Source organism: Triticum aestivum, chromosome 7D (genome assembly GCF_018294505.1).
Source record: "Triticum aestivum cultivar Chinese Spring chromosome 7D, IWGSC CS RefSeq v2.1, whole genome shotgun sequence".
NCBI lineage: Eukaryota > Viridiplantae > Streptophyta > Magnoliopsida > Poales > Poaceae > Triticum > Triticum aestivum.
In genome coordinates this window covers 7,092,507-7,102,728 of record NC_057814.1, presented here as the reverse complement: position 1 = coordinate 7,102,728, position 10,222 = coordinate 7,092,507, and the positions used below count along the sequence as shown (strand labels likewise).

Genomic DNA, 10,222 nt, shown 5'->3' with positions numbered 1-10,222 from the left:
ATGTGATAAATGACGTTCTCAAAAGTAAAGCCAAGTATATTTTTGCATGGTGTATTATGGTTACAAGCTTTTTTATAATTTCAAATATTATGCATCTAGTGATTTGCCAATGGTTCAGAACCTATATAATAATAAATATATAAATACAAAATCACACAAATCAAATAACACATAACTAATCTGGCCACACAAATGCACGTGTCATACTGCTAGGTTTATATATTTGCAATGACATACCAATGTCAATGTAGTCATATTAAATATCGCTTAGCTAGTTGCATCTACACAAATGTCAGAACAAGCATATATAATCAATCTAGCTAGCCGTGCAAATGTGCAGGCCATCGTACTAGTTTATCTCCCTTAGCTAAGCACAATTGAGCATATCTTCGATACCGTCTGAGACATACAGATAATTAGTTCTAGATCTAGTGGAAGAAAATCATTCGACAGAAATAATGGAGGTATATACAGCCGGCTAGAACTTGGAATACACCTTGCTATCCAGCTTTGTATAGAAGAAACGCTGGAAGTCCTTGAGAATTGCAGCCTCTATGGACATGGACAGGCGCACGCTGCCATCCCCCTGCGCGCCGTTCATCATGAGCACGAAACCTCCGCGGTTTTGCTCGGCACGCAACATAGCCAACGGCTTTCCCCAGCCGAAATCCACATCGTACAAGGGCATGCCGAGCCAGCTGACCACGCACAGGTCCGTCGCTGGCAGAACGCCGATAGCCGGGCGGTTGTCCCTCTCTGCCAGGTCGAGCTCGAGGTAGTCGACCGCCGAACGCACCAGCTCGTCGTTCACCCGGCCGAGGGTGTCTCTGATCCGGTGCGCGACGTAGGCTAGATTGCCCGAGACGACGTCCCACGTTTTGTCGGCGACACTTACTTGCAACATCGCGTTGCCGAAGTAGACGTCCGGGAGCGGTGGCGCAATGCTGCGTCGGAAGTTGGCCGGGAACTCGAGGCGCGTCGTGGAGTCTGGAGGTAGCCGCCGGGCTAAGCACATGCACCGCCACATGTATGCACTCACGGCGCTGAAGGTGCTCACACGGCCGCCACCACACATGTGCTTAAGAGCGGAAATTTGATCCTTGCGAAGGGTGAAAACCTCGTTGACGACTACAGGCCCCGGCGCCGGCGGCTGGGACAAGTTCGTTGTCTTGAGGCGGAATAGGGAGAGGGTGTCCGGATGAATAATGGGTGGGTCGCGCGCACATAAGAGTGTGCGGTCAAGGTAGGGGAACTTCACCACATCCCGGTCGCCATCCCTGGAGAAGGCTGACCATGTCTGGAAGAAGTGAAACGCGGCAGTGCCATCCATAGCGCCTTGGTGCGTTGCCGTCCCTAAGGCCACTCCACCACACTTGAAGAATGTCACCTGCATACATATATAGATTTGCATGTCGCACATATTACTTGCTTGTTGTTACCATATGTAAGCATGTTTGTGCTATTGCAATATAGTAGTTGATTTGGTGGAGTTATTTGCATAAAACCACCATATTTCGGGCTTCTTCTGCAAAAAAAATCACATGGTCCCTAATCATTTGTAAAAATCACCGCGCACTCGGTAAACTTTTTGCAAAAAACACTGATCAGATGATTTAGCCCGTTTAATCACTTTCTGACAAGTGGGGCCGGAATGTAAGGAGCTGACTTGGCAACATATTAACACACATACCCCTACATCTAAAAGAAAAATGCAATCAGGCCCTCCCATTGTGGATACCACGACAGGGCCTGGGCACGCCGCCAGCCTTCAAGGCCACGCGAGCAGCAGCCGCACTCGCGCTGCTTCCGGCAGATGGCAGGGCCACAGTGGAGCGAGCGAGCGTCGGATCCGCCACCTGCATGTCCAGCTCTTCGCTCGGCTCCGACGTCCCGGCGGCTTCGGTGAAGAGCTCGGCGGCCACGGCAGGTTCGGTGAAGAGCCGGTGACCACCGCTGCCCCGTGTACCATCTCCTTCCTCCTCCCTTTTCTTTCCTTCTCCTCTGGGACGACGCGTACCTCGCCCCTGCCTAGCCCAGCCGCTGCCGGCCACAGTCGGCCCAACCACGACCATGTTCATGGCGACGGATTCTGCGGCGGCCCGCAGCCCCCACTGCTCTCCAACGTGCTACCCGCCACGCACAGGTGCGCATGAAGGAAATATACCCTAGAGGCAATAATGAAGTTGTTATTTATATTTCCTTATATCATGATAAATGTTTATTATTCATGCTAGAATCGTATTAACCGGAAACTTAGTACATGTGTGAATACATAGACAAACAGAGTGTCACTAGTATGCCTCTACTTGACTAGCTCGTTGAATCAAAGATGGTTAAGTTTCCTAGCCATAGACATGAGTTGTCATTTGATTAACGGGATCACATCATTAGAGAATGATGTGATTGACTTGACCCATTCCGTTAGCTTAGCACTTGATCGTTTAGTATATTGCTATTGCTTTCTTCATGACTTATACATGTTCCTATGACTATGAGATTATGCAACTCCCGAATACCGGAGGAACACTTTGTGTGCTACCAAACGTCACAACGTAACTGGGTAATTATAAAGGTGCTCTACAGGTGTCTCCGATGGTACTTGTTGAGTTGGCATAGATCGAGATTATGATTTGTCACTCCGACTGTCGGAGAGGTATCTCTGGGCCCTCTGGGTAATGCACATCACAATAAGCCTTGCAAGCAATGTGACTAATGAGTTAGTTGCGGGATGATGCATTACGGAACGAGTAAAGAGACTTGCCGGTAACGAGATTGAACTAGGTATTGAGATACCGACGATCGAATCTCGGGCAAGTAACATACCGATGACAAAGGGAACAACGTATACTGTTATGCGGTTTGACCGATAAATATCTTCGTAGAATATGTAGGAACCAATATGAGCATCCAGATTCCGCTATTGGTTATTGACCGGAGATGAGTCTCGGTCATGTCTACATAGTTCTCGAACCCGTAGGGTCCGCACGCTTAACGTTTGGTGACGATCGGTATTATGAGTTTATGTGTTTTGATGTAGCGAAGGTAGTTCGGAGTCCCAGATATGATCACGGACATGACGAGGAGTCTCGAAATGGTCAAGACATAAAGATCGATATATTGGATGACTATGTTTGGACATCGAAAAGGTTTCGAGAGAGTTCGGGCATATACCGGAGTACCGGGGGGTTACCGGAACCCCCCAGGGAGTATAATGGGCCTTATGGGCCTTAGTGGAGAGAGAGAGGGGCGGCCAGGGCAGGCCGTGCGCCCCCTCCCCCTCTGGTCCGAATTGGACTAGGAAGGGGGGGGGGCGCCCCCTTTCCTTCTCCCTCTCTCCTCCTTCCTTCTCTCCTACTCCTACTACATGGAAGGGGGGGGGGAATCCTACTCCCGGTGGGAGTAGGACTCCCCAGGGCGGGCCATAGTGGAGGGCCGACCCTCCCCCTCCTCCACTCCTTTATATACGGGGGAGGGGGGCACCCCATAGATACACAAGTTGATCATTGATCTCTTAGCCGTGTGCGGTGCCCCCCTCCACCATAATCCACCTCGGTCATATCATCGTAGTGCTTAGGTGAAGCCCTGCGCCGGTAGCTTCATCATCACCGTCATCACGCCGTCGTGTTGACGAAGCTCTCCCTCGAAGCTCTACTGGATCGTGAGTTCGTGGGACGTCATCGAGCTGAACGTGTGCAGATTGTGGAGGTGCCGTACGTTCGGTACTAGGATCGGTCGATCGTGAAGACGTACGACTACATCAACCGCGTTGTCATAACGCTTCCGCTTACGATCTACGAGGGTACGTAGACAACACTCTCCCCTCTCGTTGCTATGCATCACCATGATCTTGCGTGTGCGTAGGAATTTTTTTGAAACTACTACGTTCCCCAACAACGCACCACCGCCGTCTCCTCTACTCCATTAATCCATGACAAGGAGGGTGGAAGTCGGGGACGAACTCTAGGTGCAGGCCCGAGCCTCCGGCGCGCATCAACATTGCCCGCTCCTGGTTGCCTGGGACACCATGGTCGTCTCCCCATGTCGGCGCCGGCCACGTGGCTTGGACGGCGAGTAAAGGGGGCCGCAACCTGCTAGTCCCGCGTGCGCACGCCCAGGCGACTCCGACACAGGTGGCGCAGGGGTCGGCCTTGGCTGGCCAGTACCGCGCACGCACCTCGCCGCCGAGCTCCTGGTTGCCGGCCACGTGCTCACCTCACTGTCGGTGACGAGGGACCGAGCTCCTGTTCTGGTCGAGGTCGGGACGAACTGCAGATGGTGGGGTCAGCGTGCGCGGAGGGGTTGATTGCTTTTCTATTTGAGATCCAAGGGTGTGTGTGTGCGTGTAAAGTTTTTGCTGTTGCTTTCTTTTTAAATCCAGGAAGGTATATGTCAATTTGTTGCCAAATCAGCTCCTTACATTCTGGCCCCACTTGTCAGAAAGTGATTAAACGGGCTAAATCACCTGATCAGTGCTTTTTGAAAAAGTTTATTGAATTCGCGGTGATTTTTGCAAATGATTAGGGACCAGGTGGTTTTCTGCAGAAGAAGCATGAAATGTGGTGGTTTTATGCAATTAACTCTCATTTGGTGAGAAAGAAAGAAAAACTAAGGGCCTGGTTGGATTGAGGATATTTCTTTGTGTGCTTTTGCTCTTTCAGTGCCTACTTAAGAAAGAATCAAACCTGGGTGGCGCACAGGATGGCCGATGAGTCGTCCATGCGGGGAACAAACAACCTCCTTAGCTTTGATGATGGCTTCAAGTCGCGGAAATCATTGATGGTGAGACGAGAGTAGGCCATAAGAAAAAGCATGCCCTTACCGTTGCAGTCGATCTCCAACCTGCCATGGGCGCCCACCCTGAGCCGGCCGGCCATGGGGTAGAAGGCCACAAGAGCCTTGCCCAGCGCAGTCTTCAACTTAGTCACGTCAAAGAAGTCTTGGGCACTGGTTTCGTCGACACAAGGACGGTAGAAGTGGACGAGAGGGGTGTAGCCTCTGCTGGCCAGCATGATGTCGAGTGGCGAGAGCCAGAGCGCTTTTCTAGGCGTGTCTACGGCCGGGGTTACAAAGCACGACTCTACCACCAGCACCTCCTCCTCACCGGCGGCCATTCTTCTTCTTTCTTGCTCTCCTCCCCCGTTCTCTTTCTTTCTTCTAGTGCTACTCTGATGGAAATGGGCACCGAGCAGCAATGATTTAAAGACAAAGATTTCTGACATATGACGATAAAAAAAAGTCAATACAGCTCGGCTAGATCGGAATTGTGGGTCCAATCCTTACGCCATGACAATGAGATGCTTCTTCCTTAAAATAAAAATAAAGGTAGATAAAGGCTGCTGGAGCGTCGTTTTCTTCCCTACAGCGATGACTCGTATTAGAGCATCTTCAGTAGAAAGTGTAGATGTAAAAATACTTAATTTTTGCATCTTCAAAGCCCAAAACCCCCTCTCCAACAGATGATGTAGATGCAAAAGATTTTACATCTGTGTCTTTCGGAGATGTAAAATACAACACCTTGCGTTGCAAATTTGCATCTCCGCCGACCGGAGATGTAAAAAGGGCAGCCGCGCGCCAACCGCCAACTACCGTTCCATTTGCTTCCCCCCACCCATCTTCTTCGTCCCGCCGCCCAGCCGCACTTCCTTCCACCCGCCCACCACACCCCGCCGCTGCCGCCCCACGCCAAATCAGTCCCCTCCAGCACCTCCGTCGCCGGTTCCAGCGTGTTTCGACCGCCGGCCGCCGCCCCACGCCACGTATCGGGTGTTTTTACCATCGCCGCTTGATTCCGCCGCCGCCACTCAATTCCACCACCGCCGCCGCCCCACCCACATCCCCACACTGTCGCCGCTCATTGGACCTCCGCACTGACAGCCTCGCTCGCCGCCCCGCCCCACCGCTGCCTACAGCCCTGCCCGCCACCCCGCACCACTGCAGCCGACCCGCACCACCACACTGACCGTTGCCTGCCGCAGAAGAAGCTCCCGAAGAGCAAGACGGGGTTTTTCGGCATGCGGGCGAATCCATCCGGCCATTTTGGCATGGAGCTCTCCGATGTCGGCCACCGCTCTGGCTCGGCACCTACCCCACCGTCCATGAGGGTGCGTGTGCCTATGACGTGGCTATGTGGTGTAATCAAGTAGTAGTTGAATTTGCTATGTTTGAATTTACATGTTTCAAATGAAGTAGTAGTTGAAGTATAGTTTTACATCTCCATTTGCATCTTCTATTAGAGTTGCTGTTTTACATCTCCAATATACATTTTCTGTTGGAGTTGCCCCTTTTTTGGAGATGTAAATTTTTACATCTCCAAAATTGCATCTTCTATTGGATGACAATCAAAACACATGCATGGTGGCCCGTCTCCCTCAACATAACTGATAAATATCACGTGGAAGTAGATCTTATTAGGAGCTTTTACCATTTTGAGCGAAGATCTTGTTAGGAGCTTGTTTCTACATGCATGAATGCATGACATAAACACATGGATGAATCATTCAACATTATTACATAACCACATGTTTTTTTAGCCTGCACGCATATTTGTTGGATAACCCTTATGATTGGATCTTATGAGGATTCTCTGGTGGCTCTATAATGGGAAGCCTTCAACAACAACACCCCCCCCCCCCCCCACCCGCGCCACCACACTAGATGTGCCGCTACCGGGTCCATCAAATTTTCCTCCTTTACTCTCAGTGATATGTTTGTTTCCCTAGCATACTTGAGGACTTAAATTCTGTACAGCATTTCACCCGCGACAATTCTTACACCATTAAAATTTTACTCCTTAGGTTTTACCATGAAGGATCTAGCATTTCGGAAAATCATCATGAGATCCAGTAGTCACGATGACCTCTATAAGTCAGCAACTATCCTCCAACAAGTCTCTCCTTCGTTGGCGACTTCCATGATCTACATTACCCAAAAACTTCCTTCACTCACGTAATAAAGACACCTAGCCTCCTCTTGTTTGTGAATCATGTCAAATAGGAAAACAACCATGTATGCTATTTCCCCGTTCCACGTCTATTACTACTGCACCTTTCCAAATAATTCATTGTCATTTCTGGACTTCGCCTAGCTATTTGTAGGTACTTGGGCTACCAATATTATCTTGTTCTCCTTGACGATTTCTCCCAAAGAAAAGGAAATGTTTCAAGATTATATGCATTTAATTATTTTTCACCTTCTTGGATACCACCCACTGAAAAAATAGTGCGCTATAGCGTGTAGAGAATTGTCTCGCTAAAGAAATCAGTATACAATCTCTTGCTAATAGCAATTCTATAGCACGCTATAGCACACTAATAGTGTATTTTAAGGGGCGGAGCTATTTTGTATAGCACGCTATTTTATTTTACCCTGATACCACCCCATTCAGTGTACCATGTGAGCTTAAAGATAGTCTCAAACAAAAACGAGTACAAAACTTTACAGATATATTCTCTGTCACAGTGGAGCACAATAGTCGTCGGAGTAATGCTACACATACATAGATTTACACGGGTTTTACAAACAGATAAGTTTTGATTGGAGATTATGGGGGAGGAGGGGCCCACCCCCATGAAAATCAGGGGGGAGTGGTTAGTTAGATAGAAAGAATCCTAGCCAGCGTGTAATTGCGTGCAACTCTTTATATATTAGCATTATTGTAGTCATCGGTGGAGTATCCTTTTATGTACATGTCTCCTCCCCTCAAAAAAATAAAAAATAAGATGTACATGGCTCCACATTGTCTGGATAAGTCACCGATCGATATGAGCATATTTTACTCACTACACCTTGCTAACCACCCTCGTCTCTTCTAGCTTTAAAATACAGATGATCAAACATCTTGCAAGTCTCTAAAAAAATGATGAAGTCTTCTTAATCATGATTAAGCTCTGGCCTCATGTGAATTCGATGGTTGGCACGTCCAAGTCTCCACCAACTCTTTAGGAAAAAGTAAGCATCTTCTTGGAGGCTGGCCTTTCAAACATTATACTCTCCCCGTCCTAAAATGTAAGATAAAAATGATCTTACATCTTGGGATGGGGAGAGTAGTTCATTATAGAGGCCAACAAGTTAAGTTGTGTCTCAGAATCTTACATGCCCAGAAAAGAGAAAGCAAGAAAAAGAAAGGTTTTGTATGTAAATGGCATGAACCTTTTTATCCTTATCGGTTGAAATGAGGAGTAGAGAGCTATTTTCATATTAAAAGATCAAACAAACAGACAAACAGCTCTACACAACCTTTTGTTCCACAAAAGCCCCACCCACGAAGCGACGAACAACCACTAGCTGAAATCCCCTTCCTTCTCAGCCCCTTTCTCCTCAGTCCACAGAGAAACAAATGTAGAACCGGTGACGACAGTTCATCACGGAAGAAAGAACAAACGACGAAGTTTACCACTAGCTGAAATTAAGGGGCTGCTACCCAAAAAAGAAAGGTTAGGACCGCTAGTTCCGAGCTTCATTTAATGGCTCTCGTTTAAATTTTGGATCTAAACACATCTAGTTCAACTGGCATGCACGAGCAATTTACTTATTACACATTTGAATTTCAGTTGTGATAAATACTTTTTAGGAGTGAACAGTTTCTTTAGTTTTAAACTTATTGGAGTAACGATGGAGTTATGAATAAGTATAACTTGAAGTAAAAAAAAAAACAGCATCTCAAGACTCAAGTTGTTGGCTCACTGGAATCTGAGTCTTGAGGTATATTCAATTTAGTCTTCTTGGATACCACCTCATTGATCAGTGTACCAGGTGAGATTAATGATGCTCTCTGATCTCGGATGGTTCAAAATGCAAACAAAAAACTAGCATTGTGTCCTTTTCAGACGTTTGTGGCTCCCCATTGGCCACATAAGTCACCGATGGATCAGTTGATCTGCCATATTTGAATCACCAGACCTTGCTAACCACCCTTGTCTATAGCATGATCAAACATCGTCTCGCAGGTCTCTAAAAAAACATGGTCTAAGTCCTCGTATTTAGTCCATTGAGCTGCGGCCTCGTGTGAGTTGGATCATTGGCTCGGGTGAGGACGGCCTTTGGAATAATGTAGTAGTTCATTCAAGACGCAAGCAAGTCAAGTTGTTTTTGAGAACGCTATAAAAATGGAGTACAAAAATGGTTCAGTACGCAAGTGATCCATTCACCAAAGACACATAGACAAACAAACTAACAAACAAACAAACAGCTCTACACAGCCTTTCGTTTCACAAAAACCCCACTGTTGAACTTTATCACTAGTTAAAATTAAGGGAGTGCTAGTCTTGGGTTTTGTAATGGCTCTCATTTCTTTCAGATCTGGTCACCATCACATGGCAAATTTACAAATTAACACAGCAGAGGAGCCATCCTATTCCTTGTCTCCACTGCCGCTCTTCCCAGCAATTTTTTTGGCACCGAAAGGTGCTCCTTTCGAAATGTCCACTTCAAGGCTAGCTGCCGCTGGCTTTGAACATATGCAAACACCAATTCCACTTGCTCCGGTAACTAGTTCGCACCCTAACCGCATCTTATGGCATGAAAATTAGCATACGGCTGGGTGTTGTTAAGACATCGTATTGTTGCATATTCATGCACGATCTCCTCTAACCGCATAGGCTGGTGGTTGACTGATCTAGGAAAACAGCAAACGGGCCAGCTCCATAGCGTGCGGGAAGAAAAGGCCCAACTGCTTGAGGTGCAGGTTGTCTAACCGCATCGTGAGACCGGCCTAGGACTAGCGATAGTTAGCTGGAACTAACTGTACGGGAGAGGTAGCACAGGCAAGAGGCTTAGGTGCCTAAGATTTTGGGATTTTTGGAAAAAGCTTGGGTGCCTAAGATTTTAGGAAGGAGTAACTCACAAACCTTTTTTACAGACATTAGCGTATACAATATGATGTTAAGCTTCCGAACAGTACCTGATCTTACAGGGAAATAGGTACTCCCTCTGTAAAGAAATATAAGATCATTTAGATCACTATATTAGTGATCTAAACCATCTTATATTTCTTTACAGAGGGAGTACATATACAAGAAATGCATAAGAATATGGGGCATAAGCAAGCCAATTTTAGCAGACCACAATGAAGAATGGAGCTGTTTGAATCTTTGTCTCTATGGATTCTAAAAAGTTTTGATTGGATATCAGACCTGTGTAACTACTCACTAGTGCACCAGCGATCACATAATATTATGGTGAAATTCAGCAAGCATACATACCTTCTATACACAATAGATTTATT

General features: G+C 47.2%; 1 protein-coding gene across 1 annotated transcript; it reads right to left on the bottom strand.

The window, feature by feature from the left end:
- Window positions 1-478: 478 nt before the first annotated feature.
- Window positions 479-5,146, bottom strand: LOC123165169 (putrescine hydroxycinnamoyltransferase 1-like). The gene is made up of 2 exons (XM_044582798.1): window positions 4,683-5,146; window positions 479-1,387 (listed from the first exon to the last, which is right to left on the bottom strand). The coding sequence occupies exons 1-2, from the start codon at window positions 5,109-5,111 to the stop codon at window positions 479-481; spliced, it is 1,338 nt and encodes a 445-aa protein (XP_044438733.1). The 5' UTR covers window positions 5,112-5,146.
- Window positions 5,147-10,222: the final 5,076 nt, after the last annotated feature.

What these genes read in the sequence shown, in the direction of transcription:
- LOC123165169 (XM_044582798.1), bottom strand. Translation starts at nt 5,111, where the DNA reads ATGGCCGCCGGTGAGGAGGAGGTGCTGGTGGTAGAGTCGTGCTTTGTA. An exon ending in CCATCCTGTGCGCCACCCAG is followed by an intron (nt 1,388 to 4,682) that starts GTTTGATTCTTT and finishes ATATGTATGCAG; the next exon opens with GTGACATTCTTCAAGTGTGG.